The 25896-nt window shown below is 41.9% G+C and overlaps 1 protein-coding gene across 1 annotated transcript in view; it reads left to right on the top strand.

Moving 5' to 3' along the window:
- The window catches only part of LOC129834339 (T-cell immunomodulatory protein-like), a 118831-nt gene that overhangs the window by 37789 nt on the left and 55146 nt on the right, over window positions 1-25896 (top strand). The window contains exon 10 of the mRNA XM_055899239.1: window positions 4840-5012. Coding sequence (XP_055755214.1) covers window positions 4840-5012 — 173 coding nt within the window. The remainder of the gene's footprint in view (window positions 1-4839; window positions 5013-25896) is intronic.

Below are 25896 nucleotides of genomic sequence, written 5' to 3'. Positions count from 1 at the left end.
GAGCTGCTAACACTGTAGCCTTTTTCGCATAAGTAAACAATGTGACGACGAGAAGTGTGTGTGTGCTGCGTTGTGCGCTTAGATTTATCTGGGATTGATCAAATTACATTTGTTATGCCTGTTGCTTCCCTCTCACCATCAAACATTTTGAATTACATTGGAGGAGAAACGCCATATTTTTCAGGTTTAATAAGATCGTGTATTTATGTCCCTGAACTGTCACCTCTTCCAGTGATATATGTATAATCCATTGACTTTTTGATCCAATGAATTTCAGAATTTAAGTGAGTTGTTTAAGGGCACTATATAAAAATTGAAAAATTGGTGACCTCTGAATGATTACACACACATAAGTAGTGTTCAACAACTTCATTTAAATAACATACTGTTGTATGTTAGGCTTCATGCTCACCTTATTATTAAAATGTGCTTTGCTTCTCTGCCTGACCTTCAAATTATCTCAAGGTTTTGTGACCTTATGAGTCTATTAATGCAGGCCTCGCTGACTGTACCACTCATATTACCTGGGTAATCATGCATGATCTCCTCTTCCACACACTGCACCTGCTGTAAAATAATAATAATACTGAAGCCATCAGCATGCACTCAATGTGTTGCGCGTCCTATTTTACTTTGGAATGTTTACTTTACCCACATCTCTTACAAGGTGGTCTGTCTCTTGCTCCTCTTTGGGTGTTGGCCTCGATTGAGGATGTCTAGTCGGCCTGATGTTCAGAAGAACACACCCTTTTGAGTCGTTGTGATGTATCTCACTGCCTGACATAAACAATATTTTCTGATTTTAGTCAGTAAATGAATTCGAAACATCCCAAACTGCTGTTAATGCTGTGTATGGGAAAAGTATCTGTTTGTGGGGAAATTACTATGTTTTTGCTTGAGTGGCACAACAAAGGCAAATACATGGTTGGTGTGTTTCCCTAATGACCAGGAAATAATAATAATAATAATAATAGCAACAAAATGTTTAAATAAATGGAAATTCCCTAACGGAGTCAGTTAATTACTGAGAGGCTGGTTGTCTAGGATGACAGTGATTGCTTCACCTTTTCTGGTTCCTGCTTGATTAAGCTATGGGTTGATCCTCTGCGTTCTGCTCAGGCTGATCAACCCAATCAGAAGCTGGGAGGATCGGGAGATGCAAGGAGAATACCTTATGTGTGTTTTTATAACATCTTGTCAGATCAAACCGGACCTAGATCTCTCCCCTCCAAACACCTGCAGCAAAAATGTACAATTCCTCTCATCTCCACCATCACATCTCCACTCCTCTCCTCTGCTCCTCTGTCAGTCACGGTACAGACGAGAGCATGTGATGTGCCTTTTTAAATGGGCCCGATGCAAAGAAGTGGTCTTTACCTTGAAGACCAGAACGTGTCTTTTTTTCTATGTTAGCTTGTGGGTACCTGAAAGATGGACACACACCATGTACGACTAGGCACTGGCTCCTCTGTGTGTCTATGCACAAACCTGAGACACTGAAGTGGAGGCCTAGAGACTGACGCATGTGAATGGAGATGGAGCCATGATCCAGCAGCGTAATGAAGGATGATTGTCTCCATCCGTCAGAGGAGCACTGCCCCTCCCTTCCCTCCACCATGCATCATAAATCTACTTTCTCTTCCAGGACGGATCAGACCTATGGCAAAGTGGCAGAGAGAGAGAGATCTCTGTAAAGACACTGGGACAATGGCCACACTTCTCCTGTCAAATCCAGGACCAGCAACCCGCCACCCCTCCCTGTTTCCCCCCCAGTCAGTCACGCCTCTGTAGGCAGCTCTGGAACAGTTACAGCAGGCTTCAGCTCAGCAGACTGCCTTGCCACTGGGAGGCTCAGTCAGTCCTCCTGTTGGTATTCTGAACACACCCTCTGCCTCTCTTCCCCTCCTTCTCCTCTATCTCCTCTATCTCTTCTCTCTCCCTCCTAAAATTGGCATTAGAAAGGAAACAGAGAGCAGGACTCATCAAGCCGCAGGCCCGGAATATGACGTGCTGATGTGTTGTATACGTCTTCAGCAATCTAGTGGGATTGTTGTGCAGGAAAGTATGTTAGTCTGGTATGCTGGCTGCCAGCCTGGTAAGGATGATTTGGGTTTGTTCAGCTCCTAGAGTCACCCACTGCCTCACAGTACGACTGACCAGCTGGCACCCAGGCTGCCTGGCAGCTCCTTACGGTTATTTATAAACTTTGTCTGGATGTCTTCCATTGAAAAAGTGGCTGAAATCCCTTTAGTCAACGTACTCTTAGTCTTCACTCTCTGTCTCTCTTGCTCTATCGCTTGTTCTCTCTCTGCGTTTCTTTCTCCCATCACCCCTCTCATAAGTATGTCTATGAATCACTGGGGAGGATTTGCATGTACAGTAGAAAGCGTTGAGGTCTAATGAACCATGTAAAGTGCCAGTCAGCACAATGCTGATGATAGACTTCTGCTCCCCGGTGTAGACCAGCTGTGAGTAGAGCTGACGGTGAAGCAGCACTCCTAGCCAAGATGCAGAGAAGTTCCTCTTTTTATTATCAGACTCAACGGTTGAGGATCCACTCGCCAGTGACCCAGCTTAATCCATTTTGTGGCACAATTGAGTGATACAAGGTTATCTGTGCACTGCTGTGTCCAAGGTGAGCTTCATCCCGAGTTACCATTAGCATAGTTTCTGTTTGTTTGTTGCTAAGTGGCAGTTAAGCTCTAAAAATGTGTTGTGCTTTCAGAGTGCTTTTGGGAGCACTTATAGAAGTGAGACACTGGATGTGTGTGCGTGGGCTCAGCAGTTTCATTTAACGGTGCAGCGTTTGTTACCGCGTACTAATTAGCTCAAATACACCATTTCTATGTAACCTGGCCAAAACAAACCATTAGGACTTATTTACATGGCTGTTTCAGTCATAACTTCTACTGTATTTAGATAATCCTAGCCAATCATGAAACTCATTAAAACCAGTCAGTATTCATCACACGCAATCTGAATGATCATTCAACTTCGTCATGACCCATCATGTTAATATCACTTGAAGGAAGTCGTCATTTAAGCTCATTCACTTCCTGTCATTCTTCCAAACACCCGTAACCTTTCACATTTATTTAAAGTTATCTTTGTCAGCAGTCCCTGTGACAGGGCAGCGGCCAATCAACCTCTGCAGCCAATGACGCATCACTCAATTTTTTTTAACTCACCCACCCAGGTTTGCTAAAGACATGGGTCTGAGCTCGTCTCACTGGGACTTCAATCACCTGGGTGGGATTGTATGACGGGCTTTTTGGCCAAGAGCCCTAAGATGGAGATGCCATTTCACCCCCAGCACCCTGCACAATTTTTACATAGATCATACACCTTACACATACTCACAATTGTTTCACCCACACTGTCCAGACAAACCACTTGCCTCTCCCACGCGTCCCTCATCCCTAACGCATTCCCTCCTGGTGCAGCTGTACGTATCACACCGTCTTCCCCTGCCCTATCTTGTAGCGGCGCCAAATCAACAGGGTTATACATCAGAGCCTATGTGGTACTGATACATTGCCGAGGTCTATCCCCTGTAAATACTCACACGGGACTTTCCTCCGAGACACTTTCTTATGACCTCGACTCTCTCTTCTCTCATCCTGCTGCTCTTTTCTCCGTCTGTCAATATGTTGACTGTGTTTATGTATTCAGAGAGGGAGAACAGCCATATTAGCAGCCATTACCGCTACCCGCGTGGCGCTTCCTCTGGCGGATATAATGTGCAGAGATGCACCTGGCTTTTCCTGTTTAACATTCATGAATATTTAAACCCATGGCATCTGCATTCCCGCCTCCCCAGCGCTTTCCAATAATAGGTGGGCCTTGTGGAGACGAGGGGAAAACAGAGAGAGGCGTTCAGCTGCATAAAGAATAGGTCCTATCCCCGCTGCCCTCTCTTTTTAAAGCTCTTTGTGTAGTTCTCGTATTCACATCCGTCCATTCAGAAAACGGTTACTAATGATGGTATCTGAGGATGTCGCTCTGTGAGACTTGCCATTTTTAGCAGTGGCTGCAACACTCTATTACGGAATCTTACTTGGATTTTATTCACTATTCGTTATGTGTTCAGTGACTAATTCAATATTTACATTTTAGTCATTTAGCAGGCGCTCTTATCCTTAGCGACTTACAGTCGTGAGTGCGTACGTTTTCGTAAATATAATTTAATGTGAATTTACCCACAGTAGTTAGTATGATTTTTGTACATTCACATTCTATTATGATGAACATCAGTCACTGTCAGAGAGAAATAGGCTCCCAGGGTTTATTGACTACTCAGTTGAGCTGTCAAGGGTGGAATATGTGTTGATAGAGCTATGCGGGGCATCGTGTGTGTGTATATATATATATATATATATATATATATATATATATATATATATATATATATATATATATATATATATATATATATATATATCTTTCACTGCAATATTTATCATGGTACTGTATAATCAAGGGAGGTCAAGGATGGGCCACACAGTCACAGTGGGTTTCACAGTGATAGATCTAATTTCCACAGCTCTTTTCAAATACAAAATATGTTCTGATGGAAAATAACTGTTTTATTGCTGGGAACAGGAAGGAAGAAATGCCCTCTGCCCTAGCACTCATTTCTATCTTTTGACTTGTGGTATTAATGGCGGTGATTCAGCAACCCTACTGAGCCCGCTCTCACCGCGGTGTCAGTTCTGCTAAATAGACCAGCAGTTAATAATAGTCAATGTTGTTTCATTTTCTTTTCGCTCCGAGTCTCATTCCGGTGTAGTATATCATCAATGAGCTGAACCAGCGTCATTGTTTTCTCTCCTGTTGCAGTGGGTGCCAGTCCTGACCGATTTCCAGTGGAGGGAGACTCTCTGGGGCTTCGTGCCCCCCCAGACCACCCCTCCTGCTGGGGAGCTCCACAACCCCATCACCCTGCACCTGGGAGACTACAACATGGACGGCTTCCCTGACGCCCTGGTCATCCTGCGCAATACTAGCGGGAGGTGAGTGGCACACTGACCCATAGGAAAAATGTATTAGGGGAGAGGTCTCATGCCAGGTCAGATTAGGCTCTGTTAGATAAGAATAAAAATAGTAATCGCCACGACTTTCAATTATCTATTTTATGTTCACTGACCCGAAATGCTTTTTGGATTAGATTAGTGTGCAGACAGTATGATTGTACGTTGAAGGCCAATATTATGTGTCAATATCCATATAAAACATGTAATTCTAACCTTGAATGGCTTTAGATTTAAATAGATTAGAGGAATGAATGTTCAGTGATGAAGTGAAAGCCCCAGGTCACACTTCAGCGTGGGGACATGATCGATAAGAGCCAAAGTTAGCAGCAGTCTTTAAAACGCTCCTGACCCTGGGATGAGGTGGCACGGTCAGAGAGGACAGACAGCAGGAAGAGGATGTGTGGATTATCAGCAGCCCGTAGATTGAGATAAGATATCAGTCAGGACAGGGCCAAAGCTAGGCCTTTTAATGCCGATTGTTCTCTTCCTTCTGTGTGACTTCATAATAGACAAAGACAAAGTAAGGAAGATGTGGAACATTTCTGGGACATTGGTGAAACACACACACACACACATACTCGAACATGTGCACTTTAATTTCCGGTGGAGGGTCAGTCGAATCTCTCTGGCAGCTTAAATGCTTCTTCTCTTTGGGTCACCTTCATCCTGGGAGGCCTATTCTAATTCCACCAAGTCCATGTCTTTGAGCCATGGAATTGAATCACATATTAAGCCCTGTACCAACCATCATACATGACCAATACAGGGTGATAGTTTAAAACCAGATGAGGCACATGGACAGAAGATGGCTGTGATGATTTGACGATGGTGACGATTAATACGGACTCTCTTGTCAGTAACTACAAATCAGGTTGTTGGTATGTAGTACTGTAGAAATACCATCAAAACGATGATCCGGTTTCATCCCAAGACCCGGTAATGGGCTGTATTTGTGACATTGTGTAGATCTAGCCTACATTTTCATACATCTTGACATTAGTTTGTAATTGTCTGCGGTTGCGTGCCGCATTGGTGTTCATTGGTTGGGTGTACTCTGTGCTCGAACAGACTCTGCTTGCCAAATGTTTGGCCAGTTTAATGTGCCTCCCACTCTCTCTCTCGTTCTCTCTCTCACACTCTCTTTTTTTTCTCTTCTATTCTTTCGCTCCCATTCGCTTGTTATTTCTAGCTGGGTTATGGATGAAAGTCCTGCCTGCCCACACACTTCCTATCGTTACAGAATAAATGTATATTTGAATTTTAAGATGAGCCAAAAAAGCCATTTTGTTTCTGGGAACCAATCAATGTGTCGTGTTGGGAACTGGAAGTCAAAACAAACAAGTTCCTATGTAACGAGGAATAGGGAAAAACGTTGCGCCGGTCTCGTCCCTGCAGAGTGGCTGTGATGAATGGTAATAGCTGCTCGGGGGCTCGTTTGAGGCGCCATGGCACACAGTGTTTAAGCACGGCAGTCTCCAACCTATTTCCTGCCAAAGAGATTGACATTTGACCTTTTCAAATAGTATTATCATGTTTTAATTGAATGAGCAACACTCTATGCCAGAGCCATCAGCCTCAGGCTTTTATTGACTCGTCTGAGAAGGTGTCAATCAAAAAATATGCATTTCAGGCCCTTAGCAGTTGAAGATTCGTTGTTGCTTCATTAGTTTAGCGGTAAAATTATAAACGCAACATGCAACAATTTGTAAGATTTTACAGAGTTACAGTTCATATAAGGAAATCAGTCAATTGAAATAAATTCATTACGCCCTAATCTATGGATTTCACATGACTGGGAATACAGATCTGTTGCTCACAGATACCTTAAAGAAAAGGTAGGGACGTGGATCAGAAAACCAGTCAGTATCTGGTGTGACAGCCATTTGCCTCATGCAGCGCAACACATCTCCTTTGCATAGAGTTGATCAGGCTGTTGCCTGTGGAATGTTGTCCCACTCCTCTTCAATGGCTGTGCAAAATTGCTGAATATTGGCGGGAACTGGAACGTAGAATGTTTGTCCATAGCTTATGCCTGCCCATACCATAAACCCACCGCCACCATGGGGCACTCTGTTCACAACGTTGACATCAGCAAACCGCTCGCCCACACAATGCCATACATGTGGTGTGTGGTTGTGAGGCCGGTTAGACATACTGCCAAATTCTCTAAAACTACTTTGGAGGCGGCTTTTGGTAGAGAAATGAACATTGAATTCTCTGGCAACAGCTCTGGTGAACCTTCTTGCAGTCATCATACCAATTGCACGCTCCCTCAACTTGAGACATTTGTGGCATTGTGTTGTCACAAAACTGCACATTTTAGAGTGGCCTTTTATTGTCCCCAGCATAAGGTGCACTTGTGTAATGATCATGCTGTTTTTACACCTGCCAACAACATCCGGTGAAATTGGAGGGTGCGCAATTCAAATAAATAATCGTAATATTAAACATTCATGAACATACAAGTATCTTATATCATTTAAAAGCTTAAATTCTTGTTAATATAACTGCGTTGTCCAGTTTACAATAGGCTTTACAGTGAAAGCATACCATGCGATTGTCTGAGGATGGCGCCCCACATCAACATATTTTTCAACCAGCACAGGCTTCACAAAATCACAAATAGCGACTAAATTAATCACTTACTTTTGAAAATCTTCCTCTGTTTGCAATCCCAAGGGTACCAGCTACAACATCAATGATTGTTTTGTTAGATCTCTTCTTTCTTTATTTCCCAGAAAGTCAGTTTAGTTGGCGCCATCGATTTCAGTAATCCACTCGTTCAACATACAGACAAAGGAGTCCAAAAGCTACCACTAAACTTATTCCAAACAAGTCAAACGATGTTTCTATTTAATCATCAGGTACCCTAAAATGTAAATAAACTATAATATTTAATACGGAAATAGTATGTTTAATAGGAAAGTAAAATTTGTAATCGCTCACTGTCTTCACGGCAAGCCGAAAGACTGATATTGTTCTGGTGCTCTCTTCACTAAAACTGAAAATTCCTGCTCGTTTTTCAAGAAACAAGCCTGAAACCTTGAATTGTATTTATTTTTATTTTTATTTCACCTTTATTTAACCAGGTAGGCAAGTTGAAAACAAGTTCTCATTTACGATTGCGAACTGGCCAAGATAAAGCAAAGCATTTCGACACAAACAACAACAACACAGAGTTACACATGGAGTAAAACAAACATACAGTCAATAATACAGTAGAAAAATAAGTCTATATACAATGTGAGCAAATGAGGTGAGATAAGGGAGGTAAAGACAAAAAAAAGGCCATGGTGGCGAAGTAAATACAATATAGCAAGTAAAACATTGGAATGGTAGATTTGCAGTGGAAGAATGTGCAAAGTAGAGATAGAAATAATAAAGACTGACATCTAGTGGAAGCCATAGGAATTGCAATCCCGGAGGGGAATTACATAGGAACAATAGGTTTCCATTATAAGAGCCTGGGACCTAAAGAAAAATTAATAATTCCTGTTGGTTTTTCTTTGGATTTTAGCCTGCCATATCAATTCTGTTATAATCTCAGACATATCAGTTTTAGAAACTTCAAAGTGTTTTCTATCCAATGCTACCAATTATATGCATATCCTGGCTTCTGGGCCTGAGTAGCAGGCAGTTTACTTTGGGCACGTCAGTCAGGCGGAAATTCAGGAAACTAGACCCTATCCCAGAGAGATTTAGTCAGCTTCTTGATATGCCACACCTGTCAGGTAGATGGATTATCTTGTCAAACGAGAAATGCTCACTAACAGAGTTTTTAACAAATGTGCACAACATTTTAGAGAAATGCTTTTTGTGCGTAAGGGGATCTTTTATTTCAGCTCATGAAACATGAGACCAACACATTACATTTATTTATTTAACTAGGCAAGTCAGTTAAGAACAAATTCTTATTTACAATGACGGCCTACCAAATGGCAAAAGACCTCCTGCAAGAACGGGCTGGGGGTTGGGATTAAGATTTTTTTACATTTATTTGAATTACATATAAATATAGGACAAAACACACATCACGACAAGAGAGACCTAAGACCACAACAAAGCAAGACAGCAACACATGACAAAACAGCACGGGAGCAACACAACATGACAACAACATGGTAGCAAAACAACATGGTCGCAGCACAAAACATGGTACAAACATTATTGGACACAAACAACAGCACAAAGGGCAGGAAGGTAGAGAGAACAATACATCACGTAAAGCAGCCACAATTGTCAGTAAGAGTGTCCATGACTGAGTCTTTGAATGAAGAGATGGAGATAAAACTGTCCAGTTTGAGTGTTTGTTGCAGCTCGTTCTAGCTGCAGCGAACTGAAAAGACGAGCAACCCAGGGATGTGTGTGCTTTGGGGACCTTTAACAAAATGTGACTGGCAGAACGGGTGTTGTATGTGGAGGATGAGGGCTGCAGTAGATATCTAAGATAGGGGGGAGTGAGGCCTAAGAGGGTTTTATAAATAAGCATCAACCAGTGGATCTTGCGACGGGTATACAGAGATGACCAGTTTACAGAGGAGTATAGAGTGCAGTGATGTTTTCTATAAGGAGCATTGGTGGTAAATCTGATGGCTGAATAGTAAAGAACATCTAGCCACTCAAGAGCACCCTTACCTGCCGATCTATAAATTATGTCTCCGTACTCTAGCATGGGTAGGATGGTCATCTGAATCAGGGTTAGTTTGGCAGCTGGGGTGAAAGAGGAACGATTACGATAGGGGAGTCCAAGTCTAGATTTAACTTTAGCCTGCAGCTTTGATATGTGCGGGGAGAAGGACAGTGTACTGTCTAGCCATACTCCCAAGTACTTGTATGAGGTGACTACCTCAAGCTCTAAACCCTCAGAGGTAGTAGGGAGTAGAGAGACCTGTGGGGAGAGAGGCATTCTTCTTACCAAACCATATGACCTCTGTTTTGGAGGAGTTCAGAACAAGGTTAAGGGTAGAGAAGCTTGTTGGACACTAAGAAAGCTTTGTTCTAGAGCATTTAACACAAAATACAGGCAGGGGCCAGCTGAGTATGACTGTATCATCTGCATATAAATGGATGAGAGAGCTTCCTACTGCCTGAGCTATGTTGTTGCTGTAAATTGAGAAGAGTGTGGGGCCTAGGATCGAGCCTTGAGGCACTTCCTTGGTGACAGGCAGTGGCTGAGACAGCAGATTTCTTTGGCCAAGTCGATAAAAATAGCAGTACAATATTGCTTAGAATCAAGGGCAACAGTGACATCATTGAGGACCTTTAAGGTTGCAGTGACACATCCATAACCTGAGCAGAAAACAGATTGCATACCCGAGAGAATACTATAGACATCAAGAAAGCAGTCAGTTGATTATTGACAAGTTTTTCCAACACTTTTGATAAACAGGGCAAAATAGAAATAGGCCTATAACAGTTAGGATCAGCTTGATCTCCCCATTTAAATAGAGGATGAACTGTGGCTGCCTTCCAAGCAATGGGAACCTCCCCAGAAAGGAGAGACCGGTTAAAAAGGTTGGAGATAGGCTTGGCGATGATAGGGGCAGCAACCTTAAAGAAGAAAGGGTCTAAACCATCTGACCCAGAGTTTTTTTGGGGGTCAAGTTTCAGGAGCACCTCAGACTCAGTGACTGCCTGCAGGAAGAAACTTTGTAGCGGGGCAGGGGGAAAAGAGGGAGGCGCATCGGGGATAGTCACATTAAAAGGTGTGGGAGATGAGGAAATGTTGGACGGGCAAGGAGGCATGGCTGAGTCAAATAGGAATCCTGACTAAATGAAGTGGTGATTTAACCTTTCTGCGCACAGATCCCGATTACGGGATCATTTCCCTAAACAACCCGCTGAAAGCCTGGTCACAGCCTGACGAAGCCATTGGAAAAGGAATCTGGTTGATAGCCCTTTAAATGGAAGAAAGACTGGCCAGGAAACACAGATTTTTCTTTTTAAATATCACTTCCGGGTTATATTTTCTTAGGTTTTCGCCTGCAGAATCAGTTTTGTTATACTCACAGACAATATTTTGACAGTTTTGGAAACTTTGGAGTGTTTTCTATCCTAATCTGTAAATTATAGGCATATTCTACGATCTGGACCTGAGAAATAGTCCGTTTACCTTGGGAACGTTATTTTAAAAAATATATAAAAAAATCTGACCCCTAGCGTCAAGAAGTTAAAGAGCTCAGCCATGTGCTTCTTGTCAGTAACAACCACATCATCAACTTTAAGGGACATGGGCAGCTGTGAGGAGGAGGGTTTATTCTACAGGTCTTGAACCGTTTAACCATTTTCCAGAACTTGTTGGAGTTAGACCCAGACAGAGAGAACTTCTCCTTCAAGTAACTAACTTTGGCCTTCCGGATAGCCTGAGTGCACTTATTTCCCATTATCCTGAACGAGAGCCAGTCAGCCTGAGAATGCGTGTGCCGAGCCTTTTGCCAAATGCAATTCTTGAGGTGGAGTAACTCTGCAAGATCATGGTCAATCCAGGGGCTGAACCTGTTTTTATTCTCATTTTCTTTAGGGGAGCGTGTTTGTTAACAATACCACTGGCTATATCAAAAAAGAAGGTCCAAGCGTCTTCGACAGAGGGGATCAAGCTGATTCTCTACCAATTTACAGAGGCCTGGTCATGAAGGAAGGCTTGCTCATTAAAGTTTTTTAGCATGTTGCGATTTATATTTTTGTTCAGTGTAACATGGTTTGTCATCCTATAGGGACACCAGTTTTTTTGTGTCAGGTTCAATGGGAGTTAGATTGGTAGTTTGGGTACCTCCTCTTTGGGCTCTTCCACTGTGCCCAGTAAGGAGTGTGCTTCTCTGCATCATACAACATGCACTTGATTACTTCATCACACTTCTCCCAGATGGAGGTTTCTGCTCTGCTGGCTACACACAAGTCACTCACTCTCTCACCCACTGTTTCCAAACACTCACAAATACACACAGTCTTGTACAGCTAACCTTGTGGGGACACAATTCAATCCCATTCAAATTCCTATTTTCCCTAACCCCTAACCATTAACCTAACCCTAACCTGTACTCCCTAACCCAAAAACCTAACCTTAACCCTAGCTCCTAACCCGAGCTACTAACCCTTAACGTAATTCTAACACTAATTCTAACCTTAAAGCCTTTAGAAATAGCATTTGACCTCGTGGGGACTAACACAATTTCCCCAGGTGGTCAAATGTTTGTTTTGTTTGTTTATAGCACTCACTACAAGAATACTAAAACATGTCCACACTCTCACACATGCATTGTCGTATATTCCCTCATGCTTTTCCCAAATTGATTATCATGATGTTCGATCTTCACTGATCTCATACACTGAGTGTACAAAACATTAGGAACAACTCTTTCCATAACATAGACCACATGTGTCGAACTCATTCCACAGAGGGCCAAGTGTCTGTGGGTTTTCTTTCCACCCTTGTACTTGATTGATGAATTGAGGTCACTAATTAGCAAGGAACTGCCCTCAAACTGGTTGTCTAGGTCTTAATTGAAAGGAAAAAACTCAAACCTGTAGACACTCGGACCTCCGTGGAATGAGTTTGAGACCGTTGACATAGACTAACCAGGTGAATCCAGGTGAAAGCTATGATCCCTTATTGATGTAACCTGTTAAATCCACTTCAATCAGTGTAGATGAAGGTGAGGAGCCAGATTAACAAAGGATTTTTAAGCCTTTAGATAATTGAGGCATGGATTGTGTATGTGTGCCAATCAGAGGGTGAATGGGCAAGACCAAAGATTGAAGTACCTTTGAAAAGGGTATGGTAGTAGGTGCCAGGTTTGATTGTGTCAAGAACTGCAATGCTGCTGGGTTTTTCACACTCAACAGTTTCCTGTGTGTATCAAGAATGGTCCACCCCCTAAAGGACATCCAGCCAGCTTGACACAGCTGTGGGAAGCATTGGAGTCAACATGGGCCAGCATCCCTGTGGAATGCTTTCGACACCTTGTAGAGTCCATGCCTTGACGAAGTGAGGCTGTTCTGAGGGCAAAAGAGGTGTGTGCAACTCACTATTAGGAAGCTGTTTTTAATGTTTTGTACAGTCAGTGTAGGTTGTGTATATTTCAGACAGCTCTTCAACGCAAACAGAATGAATTCTATACCTCTGAGGATGGAGTAGTGCTGTAGTGTTTCAGTGGTTTAGTTAGTGGGACTGTGACTGTCTGTATGACAGCATTGTCTTGACTTGACTAACATTAATCTAAAGACTTATTTATCTAATTACCTAAATAGGTTAAATTGTTACCCGATTTAAATGAATCATGAAACAATTAACTCATTAGGATCTGGGGAACCATGAGAGCGGTTCTTTAAAGAGTTACCATCTCCCTAATTAAACTCTAGAAGGTCTTTACCTATCACATCTATAAACAGTCAAATTATTAATCATACCACGTATCATATCATCATTCTGAAGAGTCGTAACCTCCTGCATCTGCAAAAACATGAGCCTTACTTATGATTCAGTACTACAAAAACTGGCTTAATTATTTATTTACATGTACCAGCTAATTAAATGATAACACAGAATAAACATACACACTTAAAATGTTAAAAACAGGTCCCTAGTGGACTGACAACCATATGAATGCTTGTTACGAAAGACATGGAGAGGGGGGCAGAGAGAGAGGGACAGAGACACTTAACTTCTCTAGGGTAGGGGGCAGCATTTGGAATTTTGGATGAAAAGTATGCCCAAATTACACTGCCTCCTACTCGGGCCCAGAAGATATGATATGCAAATAACTGGTAGATTTGGATAGAAAACACTCTACAGTTTCCAAAACTGTTAAAATAGTGTCTGTGAGTATAACAGAACTGATTTGGCAGGTGAAAACCTGAGAAAAATCAATTCAGGAAGTAGTTTCTTTTTTGGTTTTGTAGTTTTCTATTCAATGCCATTACAGTATCCATTGACCTAGGACTCAAATTGCAGTTCCTATGCCTTCCACTAGATGTCAACAGTCTTTAGAAATTGGTTCAGGCTTGTAATCTGAAAAATGAGGAAGTAAGAGCAGTCTGAATGAGTGGACCCTAAAGTGTCACAGAGCTTTTTCATGCGCGCGGCCGAGAGAGTGCCTTCCTTGTTTACCTTTTATATTGACGACGTTATTGTCCGGTTGAAATATTATCGATTATTTAGGCTAAAAACAACCTGAGGATTGAATATAAACATCGTTTGACATGTTTCTATGAACTTTACGGATACAATTTAGATTTTTTGTCTGCCTGTTTTGACTGCGTTTGAGCCTGTGGATTACTGAAGAAAACGCAACCAAAACTGAGATTTTTGGATATAAAGAGACTTTATCGAACAAAAGGAACATTTATTGAGTAAATGAATGTCTGCTGAGTGCAACCATATGAAGATCATCAAAAGTAAGGGATTAATTTTATCTCTATTTCTGACTTGTGTAACTCTGCTACTTGGCTGGTTACTGTTTGTAATGATTTGTCTGCTAGGCTATGTTCTCAAATAATCGTACGGTATGCTTTCGCCGTAAAGCATTTTTTAAATCTGACACCGTGGTTGGATTCACAAGAAGTTAATCTTTAAAACTATGTAAAATATGTTTTGTTTTCTGAATTTTTATAATGAGTATTTCTGTATTTGAATTTTGCGCCCTGCAGTTTCACTGGCTGTTGAAGAGGTGGGACGCTACAGTCTCACATACCCCAGAGAAGTTAACGTTGGTACATTTAGAAACTACTCTAACTTACAGTAATCCTATACTTTGCAGACGAACCGCCGCCAACTTGGAGTAAGAAATCATGAATGTATTTATGTGAAATTCCTTGGTTCGCTGTGGATCTCGCTAGGTGGACAGTGCAGCCTTGGAAAGGGCATTGGGCCTTTTCGCAGCACGCTTTTAAAGCTCTGATTGTCCAAAAATGGTTCCAACAAGTCTTCTACTGTTCTTCTTTGTAGTTATCTGGTGACTTGTCGTGCAGTCCTGAACAGAACTGCAGAGTTGATTTTCCTTCCATTCGCTCCTGAAGATGCCCCTTTTGAAAAAGGGCTAGCCATCCGTGTCGATGGTTCCCAGTGGGATGATGAGAGTAGCTTAATAAGATGGTTTGAGCAGAGTAGTAGAATGGTCCCACTTAAATGAGCTTTTCTAGATACTTTACTTCGGACAGCTAATCAGCCATACCAGTGATTGTCCGGGAGGTCAGTTTATCTTTTCTACCTCGTGTTGTGATTCAAAGTTCAGACCACTTTAAACGTGTAGCTTCATGCTCTTCTGGTCTGATATGTTCATTCTTAACCAATCATTTTATACGGTTTGTTCAAAAGCGCGGTTCCGTCAGGCTGACAGGCTCTCTGACCTCACTCAGGGACGTGACTTGTCACTGTGCAAAGTTTATGTAAAACAATTATCTCTTATGGCTCCTAAAATCACATCCCTCTCTTAAAACCTCTTTGGACTAGACGTGCCGCTAGCGCCCCACCTCGACAACATCCGGTGAAATTGCAGAGCGCAAAATTCAAAATACAAAAATCGTCATATTAAACATTCATGAAAATACAAGTGTCATACATAATTTATAAGCTTAACTTTTTGTTAATCCAGCCGCTTTGTCAAATCTCAAAAAGGCTTTACGGTGAAAGCATACCATGCGATTATCTGAGGACAGCGGCCCGCTTACAAAAGCATTAAATACATTTTCCAAACCAGCAGAGGTGTCACGAAAGTCAGAAATAGAGATAGAATAAATCACTTACCTTTGAAGATCTTCCTCTGTTTGCAATCCCAAGGGTTCCAGCTACATAACAAATGGTTGTTTTGTTCGATAAAGTCCTTCTTTATATCCCAAAAAGGTCAGTTTAGTTGGCGCGCTTGATTCAGTAATCCACCTTTTCCCCTCATTCAAAATGCATACAAAGGAATCCCAAAAGTTACCAATAAACTTCCTCCAAACAAGTCAAACAACGTTTCTAATCAATCCTCAGGTACCCTAATATGTAAATAAACTATCAAATTTAAGATGGAGAATAGTGTTTTCAATACCGGAGATAAATAACAAAGTGTGCACCCTCATCCACGTGCGCCACAACACTGCAGTCAAAATGAGAGCCACCTAGAAAAACTACAAATTCTAGCTAATTTAAAAAAAACAATCCTGAAACCCTTTCTAAAGACTGTTGACATCTAGTGGAAGCCATAGGAGCTGCAATCTAGGAGGTATTCCTTTGAATCTCCCATAAACAAGGATTTGAATGGGCTGTGACCTCAACAACAAAACATTTCCGGATGGATTCTCCTCGGGTTTTCGCCTGCCATATCAGTTCTGTTATACTCAGACGTTATTTTAACAGTTTTAGAAACTTCAGAGTGTTTTCTATCCAATACTACCAATTATATGCATATCCTAGCTTCTGGGCCTGAGTAACAGGCAGTTTACTTTGGGCACCTCAGTCATCCGAACTTCCGAATACTTCCCCCTAGCCCGAAGAAGTTAACAAACACATTCATCATTTTCATATTTCATGCACAAAGCATAGGATGGACACTTCACACATGTCGTGGGTATACTTTCCAAGTTAAAGTATTTCCTTTATAACATTTTTAATGATATCAAAACAACATTAGTGTTCTTTACACTCCATTCCGCACGTTCTATGTTAGAAATATTTTTCCACTATTTGCTTTTGAACGTGTTAAGAGTTTCGGCGGGGAAAGTTTCTTGAAACAAAGGCACATTCCTTTGGTGAATTTAGAGAGGGAGACCTGGATCTTCTCTTGATTTACAACAGGACGTGAGTTGTTAACCCCCACCAGTTCCCTCCTCCCCGCCTCTGCAGGTGAGAGGGGGTCTGGTTGAGGTTATTCATTGCAAACCTGATCTGACCAGTTTGGATCCTTTATTCATTGCAAACCTGATCTGACCAGTTTGGATCCTCACAGAACAGTCAAGACAGCATGATGACTCAGGTGATGTTTTTCCCCAGAGCATCAGCACAAATTTGACGGCTTGTTCAGGAGGAGAAAGAGTGAATTTCTGCCCTTATACAGTGGGTCACAGCATGTGTATGTGTCCATGTGTGTGTCCATGTGCTTGTGTGTGTCCATGCTTGCGTGCGTAAATCTAAGGACTGTTCCCCTGCGGCACATGCTCTGACCTGGACATAACATGTCCTCCAGGGGAACTGTCAGAGGATTTTGGGAGGAGTTGCCTGTGATGGGAATAAGAATCTACTCTCTACTCTCCCTGTCTTCATAGATGGACACACATTTTGTTTGTTCTTGTATGAAGCAAGCCAGATGAGTGGTTCATTGCAACACTCCAAAAACACACAGATGTATCCCTACTTTCCTGTACAGACGCCAACAGAAGAGAGGTTTTCACCCATTTGACCAATTTAGCAGCTGACAAGCACATAATAACTCTGGGCATTCAGAGGCTGTTGCAGACAGACGGTAATCAATATGTTCGGATGGAGTGGTCGTGATGCTGAGATCTATGGATGGCGGTGTAATGGGACCCTTTCAGCGAGGTGTCCTTTTGCTGAAGAATGAGCACCAGTTAAAACACTTCATATTTATCACAGTGCATCCTGGAGAAACCCACTAATCCAGTGATCTCTGAAAGCAGAAGCAGTCAAGAGCAATCTGAATGTCAGCCGAGTGTATTTTCCATTCTCACAGTTAATTTATTTAAGTGTTGCACTCTTATATCCTCCTTATACAGTTTTAAACCAACAAAGTAGGGAAGTGCATGGTGCTCTGATCAAATAGGGTATTAGTCAACATCACCCCAGAGCCCTTTCAATGCACTTTAAGCACACTCATATATACTGTTTAAACTCTTACTCTACTTTCCAAATATGTTTGGGATTCTTCAAAGTAGCAACCCTTTGCCTTGATGACAGCTTTGCACACTCTTGGCATTCTCTCAACCAGCTTCATGAGGTAGTCACCTGGAATGCATTTGTGTTGTTACAAGGTAGTGGTGGTATACAGAAGATATCCCTAATTTTGGTAAAATACCAAGTCCATATTATGGCATGAACAGCTCAAATAAGCAAAGAGAAATGACAGTCCATCGTTACTTTAAGACATGAAGGTCAGTCAATCCGGAAAAAGTGCAGTCGCAAAAGCCATCAAGCGCTATGATAAAACTGTCTCTCATGAGGAACGCCACAGGAAAGGAAGACCCAGGGTTACCTCTGCTGCAGAGGATAAGTTCATTAGAGTTATCAGCCTCAGAAATTGCAGCCCAAAGAAATGCTTCACAGAGTTCAAGTAACAGACACATCTCAACATCAACTGTTCAGAGGAGACTGCGTGAATCAGGCATTCATGGTCAAATATCTGCAAAGAAACCACTACTAAAGGACACCAATAAGAAGATATTTGCTTGGTCCAAGAAACTTGAGCAATGTACATTAGACCTGTGGAAATCTGTATTTTAGTCTGAGTTCAAATTTGAGATTTTTGGTTCAAACCACTGTGTTTGTGAGACTCAGAGTAGGTGAACGGATTATCTCTGCATGTGCGGTTCCAACTGTGAAGCATGGAGGAGAAGGATGTGTGATGGTGTGGGGGAGCTTTGCTGGTGATCCTGTCTGTGATTTATTTATTTTTCAAGGCACACTTAACCAGTGTGGCTACAACAGCATTCTGCAGCGATACGCCATCCCATCTGCTTTGCGCTTAGTGGGACTATAATTTGTTTTTCAACAGGACAATGATCCAACACACATCCAGGCTGTGTAAGTGGTATTTGACCAAGAAGGGGAGTGATTGAGTGGTGCATCAGATGACCTGCCCTCCACAATCACCCGACCTCAACCCAATTGAGATGGTTTGGGATGAGTTAGACCACAGAGTGAAGGAAAAGCAACCAACAAGTGCTCAGCGTATGTGGGAACACCTTCAAGACTGTTTGAAAAGCATTCCAGGTGAAGCTGGTTGAGAGAATGCCAAGAGTGTGCAAAGCTGTCATCAAGGCAAAGGGTGGCTACTTTTTTTTCGTTGTTACGTGATTCCATACATTGTGTTATTTCATAGTTTTGATGTCTTCACTATTATTCTACAATGTAGAAAATAATAGTAAAAAATAAAGAAAAACCCTTGAATGAGTACTGTATGTGTGTACAAACTTTTGACTGGTACTGTATATAATTCACTAATGTGGCGACGTAATGTCACTAATGTGGCGACGACCAGCAGTTCATTTTGGGCATGACTTCTAATGACAGTCTTTCTCAGTGGGAGAGCAGCAGAGTTATTTCTAAAAGGAATATGTCTCAGGAGGAGGAGAGAGCTGTTATAACCCCATTTCACACCAACCCTCCCTTACCCCTTACTCCACTCCTCTTCTCAGCATCTGTATAAACTGTGAATGGTGTTTTATGGAGCTGAGAGACACTCAGGGGAAGCAGCAGGGGGTTCAGTCCAGGTGAGGCGCACTCAGAACTCAATCAGGAGCTTGGGCTGAGAGGGCTGTCTGTGTGTCACTGGCCCCAGGCCTTTCAGACTGGTTCACCTGCAGTCTGAACTCAGTCTCTGTCCTGGAGTCGCTACCTGTTTGTCTGTGCTGAAGGCTAACCTTGTGACTCACTCTCTCACCGACTGTTCTTAGACTGGAGAAACTCAGTCACGGGCAGTCTCACTCTTTCTGCTTACATTCTGTTCTTATTCATTTTACCCAGTCTCTTTCTCCCCTCACTTGCATCCTTGACTCCTTCTATACAAAATGGCAGTGAGTTTACGAGAGGGTTTGCCAGATTCCTCGCTCACAGTGAGGGAACATTGGCAGTTGATTTGAGGACATATGCCATAATGTAACTGCCACCTGCCATGCTAGTGTATAAACCCTCTTCACTGTAGAGCTCCTCTGTCTGAGGATAATGACACACAACCACTCTCTCCCAACCCAGAGCATGAATAGACTAGCACCAAGCCCTGGCCTCATCAATGCTGTGGAATTATCCAGACCACAAATCCGAGTACAGCACAGTGTTTTCGGATTCGATTAAAAACAAATGAGCATTGCGGTCGGTCTCAGCGCGTGTCACTTGAATATTAGATGTTGCTGGGATTCCTTCCCGATCAGTGTGGTGTGTGCATTAAAGAGCCATGTGATCACAATCAACAGTGAAGCATGCCTTTGCTACCAGGAGATTGATATTTGAAAAGCAGCAGCAGCTGCTGCCATGTTAACCTGTGACCTTCCGCAGGGCAGGAGTCTGATGAGACACACAGATTGCAATGCCAACGACCAACCCACCACCACTCTTGACACGTCTCATCTGCTTTTCTTAATGTGCCCCGAAAAACCAGGAACCAAATGAGTTACAGTATCCGTCCTGTGACTGTGTGTCCCCTGGACAGCATCCGGGCCATCTGCTCCATTTCAGCCAACCGCCACCATCCCTGGGTCCATGGCCCGTGGACCTTTTCCGCTTTCAAGAAATTGATACAATTCTCAGCTTGGCTTTCTGATTCGGCTAATGGCTACACTCTTTGGCTAGTGTCCCCTAAGTATATCTATGTTTAGCCAGTCGCTCAACACCATCTGCTGCTGTTCCTTAGTTCTTCTAATTCAATTTTCCGTAATGTCTATAGACTTAGTGGAGGAAAAGAGACGACTTTTCTCAATAGTCTCTTATTTCATCAGGAAGGTATCTTGCTGTGCAGCACGTTGGCGTCTCACTTACCATCTTTGCATAAATGAAGTGGTTGTTTGTCGTAATAAAATCAACACAGTTTGTGTAGGCGCGGAAGGAGCTCTACTTGCTCCAGTCTTCTACCTTGGGAGCAGTGGACCAGCCCACCGGCAGCCAGGAGCACACTAACTTTGACAGTGAAGAATCCCCAGATGTAGCGATTTCCCTTTACATTGATCACGTTGAATAGTATCGCATATTTTTTCCCATGACATGGCTTCTCTCTCTCCCTCTGTTCGTTAGCACACTGGAGAGCCATTAAAACTTGAGTGTTTTTCTTTCTTTCCCCCTCTTCTATCCTCCCCGCTTTTGCACATCAAAGTCGCTCCCCGCCATGAGAGAAACATACTCGACGGGACCGCCACAGCTCAGCCCGGAGATAATAGCCGGCGCTCTCCATCCGTTTAGTTTGAAAATTAATTAACGTTCTGCATTAACGGTTTGGGCTGTTGGGCTCAATGGCTGGAGTGGGACGAGGGGCGGCATAACATGTTGATTTATGGTGAAGATGTTTGGACAAGGGGAGGGGGGGTTGACAAGGGCTTATGGCCCACAGCGTTCTCCCCAAACCTTTTCAAGTCAAAGTCAATTTATTCTGGCTTGATTGATTTTGTAACATAATTCAATGGTTTGTCCCTCCTACTGTACGTCCCCACACTCTAGGACATATAGAATTATTACATTAAGTCCAATACTATTAGCATAATGAATTTAAGTACATGATGAGAGAATTCATTTGTATTTATTTGTTGATTCAAGTCATATCAGGAGAGGGCAGGTTGTCAAACAGTTCAGGCCCGAAGTGAACATCTGGGCTTGAATCAAACAAACCTGTCAGATAAGTGTTTCTACAACATAACTTTTGGTCGTGGTCTATGTATATTGCAGCCTACGTAATTGAACTTGACCATGCATCTGAAACCACAACCATGACCAATTCAGGCCCGGTCACTTTAGGTCTGTGTGACCACTCTCTGACATTACAGCTTGTCTCTGAGATGAATGACAGGTGTGTTGCAGTCACTGTGGTCTCAGCTGGCTAATGTTGTTTGGAAAGTTTTTGATCTCCAGCTGTCTCTGAAGACAGACACAGACTTTGAATACGGCTGGCAGCAGTGCTTTTGAAGCGGTGAATCGTCTCTTTCTGGTGAATCGAATCATGCACATCTTGCAGATCAGCAGGTGTGTTCTTTTCCTGTCGCTTTGATTACTCTCTAAGCTGCCAATCATGTCACGACGCATCAGCACTCATCGAACACCTATCATCCCTTCACTGTGGGAAAGATAGGGTGATTTAGCTGGGATGTGGTTGGGTGGGTTGGCGTTTGTTTGTTTGCTTCCATAACATACTGACTAGAGGTCGACCGGTTAATCGGAATGGATTAATTAGGGCCGATTTCAAGTTTTCATAACAATCGGAATCGGTCATTTTGGACGCCGTTTTTTTTATTTTTTTTACACCTTTATTTAACTAGGCAAGTCAGGTAAGAACGCATTCTTATTTTCAATGACGGCCTAGGAACGGTGGGTTAACTGCCTTGTTCAGAGGCAGAATGACAGATTTTGACCTTGTAAGCTCAGGGATTCAAATCTTGCAACCTTACAGTTAACTAGTCCAACGCTCTAACCTGCCAAACGAGGAGATCGCCTTTTACGCGAATGCAGTAAGAAGCCACGGTAAGTTGCTAGCTAGCATTAAACTTATCTTATAAAAAACAATCAATCAATCATAATCACTAGTTATAACTACACATGGTTGATGATATTACTAGTTTATCTAGCGTGTCCTGCGTTGCATATAATCGGTGCAGTGCGCATTCGCGAAAAGGACTGTCGTTGCTCCAACCTGTACCTAACCATAAACATCAATGCCTTTCTTAAAATCAATACACAGAAGTATATATTTTTAAACCTGCATATTTAGCTAAATAAATCCAGGTTAGCAGGCAATATTAACCAGGTGAAATTGTGTCACTTCTCTTGCGTTCATTGCACGCAGAGTCAGAGTATATGCAACAGTTTGGGCCGCCTGGCTCATTGCGAACTAATTTGCCAGAATTTTACATAATTATGACATAACATTGAAGGTTGTGCAATGTAACAGGAATATTTAGACTTATGGATGCCACCCGTTAGATAAAATACGGAACTGTTTTGTTTTTGAGATTGATAGTTTCCGGATTCGACCATATTAATGACCTAAGGCTCGTATTTCTGTGTGTTATTATGTTATAATTAAGTCTATGATTTGATAGAGCAGTCTAACTGAGCGATGGTAGGCACCAGCAGGCTCGTAAGCATTCATTCAAACAGCACTTTTGTGCGTTTTGCCAGCAGCTCTTCGCAATGCTTCTAGCTAGTTAGCGGGGTGCGCGCAAATAGCGTTTCAAACGTCACTCGCTCTGAGACTTGGAGTAGTTGTTGCCCTTGCTCTGCATGGGTAACGCTGCTTCGAGGGTGGCTGTTGTCGATGTGTTCCTGGTTCGAGCCCAGGTAGCGGCGATGAGAGGGATGGAAGCTATACTGTTACACTGGCAGTACTAAAGTGCCTATAAGAACATCCAATAGTCAAAGGTATATGAAATACAAATCGTATAGAGAGAAATAGTCCTATAATTCCTATAATAACTACAACCTAAACCTTCTGTCCGTGGTGCTGAATCTCCACTACAAAGCCTATTTGTTTAGCGGAGATGTTCCCTGTGACTGTCACTACAATAAGCGGGTTATCATAAAGTAAAAACAGCCACAAACTTACTAAATCCCACTGATAGCCAGATGCCAGGGGAGAGAAAAGGGCCAACAAGCTGGGTGACATCTTTCAGTCAAAGGCAAGCTAAAGCGAATGAAATGTTCACTAGGCTTTAAGCTAATAACCTACATTCAACGAAGTAGTGTGGTGACTTTGATAGAACTTTGAGTTGATTAAATTGTGACAATTACAACAAGAAACTGTTAGATTCCTGTCCATATTTCTCAATTTACAGTGGTAAAACCATGTCAGATTTTTGTGGGCTGCTATTATGCTTTTAAATAGCATTTCCGGGAATACCGGGATATTACCGGTAAGGTTGCAATTTTGTTAGGAAGAAAAATTTGACGATTCTGGGTAAAATTTTCAGCCCTAATACTATTGCAAGAAAATAGGATTTGTTTGTGTTTAGGAAGCTTTCAGGTAGGCCTACCATTACAATACAAAACAAATAAATTATGTCATTTGTTTATGTTACTGTAGGGTCAAGTGTTATTCAAGTGTTATTCACCATCATAAAGAAATGCATTATTATTTTGTTTAGGCATTTCTTTATAAACATTAAAAAACAAATCAATTGTATTTCAAAAGAACAGAATATCATAGTTTAAGTTGTATTATTTTACTAGTCTGTGCATAGTAGCCTATGCTGCCCCAAGTGCTCACATGTAGAAGGCATGGGAATAGTGGCTGTAATATTCAACAAAAAAAGTTATATTTTGAGTTATAAACCAGGTCATTCAAGCCCTGAATGCTGTTTGGATGAAAGCCACGGGTATGACACAAAATGACTTGTTTACTGTTCTAATTATCTTAATAACCAGTTTATAATAGCAGTACAGTAAGGCACCTCAGCGGTCACATTGTGTCTAAGAACAGCACTTTGCCGTAGTATATTTCCCATATACCACACCCCTTTGGGCCTTATTGCTATGTTATACAATGGCTTTGTTGAATACTTTTTTCTGATTGGCTTGAAGGGCATTCTAGAGTGCATTATTTCCCTATAATGCACGGTATATCAGCGCGGTAGAATGTATGGGCTGTACAGTAGTTCATTCTTACATGTTCTATTGTTTAAGCTGCTTTTGAAAGCAAAAGACGAATTGAAAACATTAATGTCATTGTTGAAATCGATTTTCATAACAGCAAGCTAGGACTGGTGATGGTTTGGTTAGCTAAACTAGCAAGTCTGTTTGTTTGGTTGCCAAGGTAACTACTGGAGCTATCTAGTAAACTTGCTAGCTAGCTACGTCAGTGCATGTGGAACACATTTCTACCGGCAAATGAACACATTTCTAGCAGCATTTCTAGCTACACACTTTCCACGTCATTCATTATTTTCCATAGAACACATAGCCCCTAGTTGATTACATAGAGCCCATGCTTTAATTTTAAGTTGTTTGGCAAATGTACACTGAACAAAAATATAAACGCAACATGTAGAGTGTTGGTCCCATGTTCCATGAGCTGAAATAAAAGATCCCAGAAATGTTCCATACGCACAAAAAGCTTATTTCTTTTAAATGTTGTACTCAAATGGGTTTATATCCCTGTTAGTGAGCATTTATACTTTGCCAAGATAATATATTCACTTGACAGGTGTGGCATATCAAGAAGCTGATTATTAAACAGCATGATCATCACACAAGTGCACCTTGTGCTGGAAACAATTAAAGGTCACTCTAAAATGTGCAGTTTTGTCACACAACACCATGCCACAGATGTCTCAAGTGTCATGTCTTTGGCTATGCCGGATTAAGTGATATGACATGCTATTCTATGAAATCATTTCTCTGGTATTAATATTACCTGATTAAGCTAATCATGTAAATGTAATTAACTAGAAAGTTGGGGCACCACGAAATAATGTTTATCGAGCTGTTATCTTCCTAATAAACTCTTAAAGACCTGGTAATCTTTTACCTCAATTGCAGTCAATATTTAATCGTCACCTTATTTCAGTACATCTGAACATCGAAGAATTCTTGGTTATCTTCACGAACCCTGGCTAACAAGTTGAATCAGCGCAATACATACTTTGGTTTAATTATTTATTTACTAAATACCTAAATAATCACACAGAATTACATAAACACAGAATGGATCATACATTGATTACTAATTATGTACTACAAGAAAACGTCCCTGGGGGACGGAACCTATATGACGGCTGGTTACACAAAGAGAGGGGGTTGGGCTTGAATGAAAGTGTGGGAGGACTGAAGAACAAAGGGCTATGCTATGTAAAAACAGAATCTTATGCATTCTAAATAACCGCCCATTTGGAAAAGGAAAATGCCATAAATATTTACTCTGAGCTGCGCTTCAATGGGTTGGTTGTAGATGGAAGGCCGTGTTGCCCAACAGAGATCTTCCTTGTCCTTTGAAGAGTGTCTCTGGTGGTAAACTGGGTACGT

The sequence above is a fragment of the Salvelinus fontinalis genome, chromosome 35, assembly GCF_029448725.1.
Source record: "Salvelinus fontinalis isolate EN_2023a chromosome 35, ASM2944872v1, whole genome shotgun sequence".
NCBI classification, from domain to species: Eukaryota; Metazoa; Chordata; class Actinopteri; order Salmoniformes; family Salmonidae; genus Salvelinus; species Salvelinus fontinalis.
This window is presented reverse-complemented; position numbering and strand designations above follow the sequence as displayed.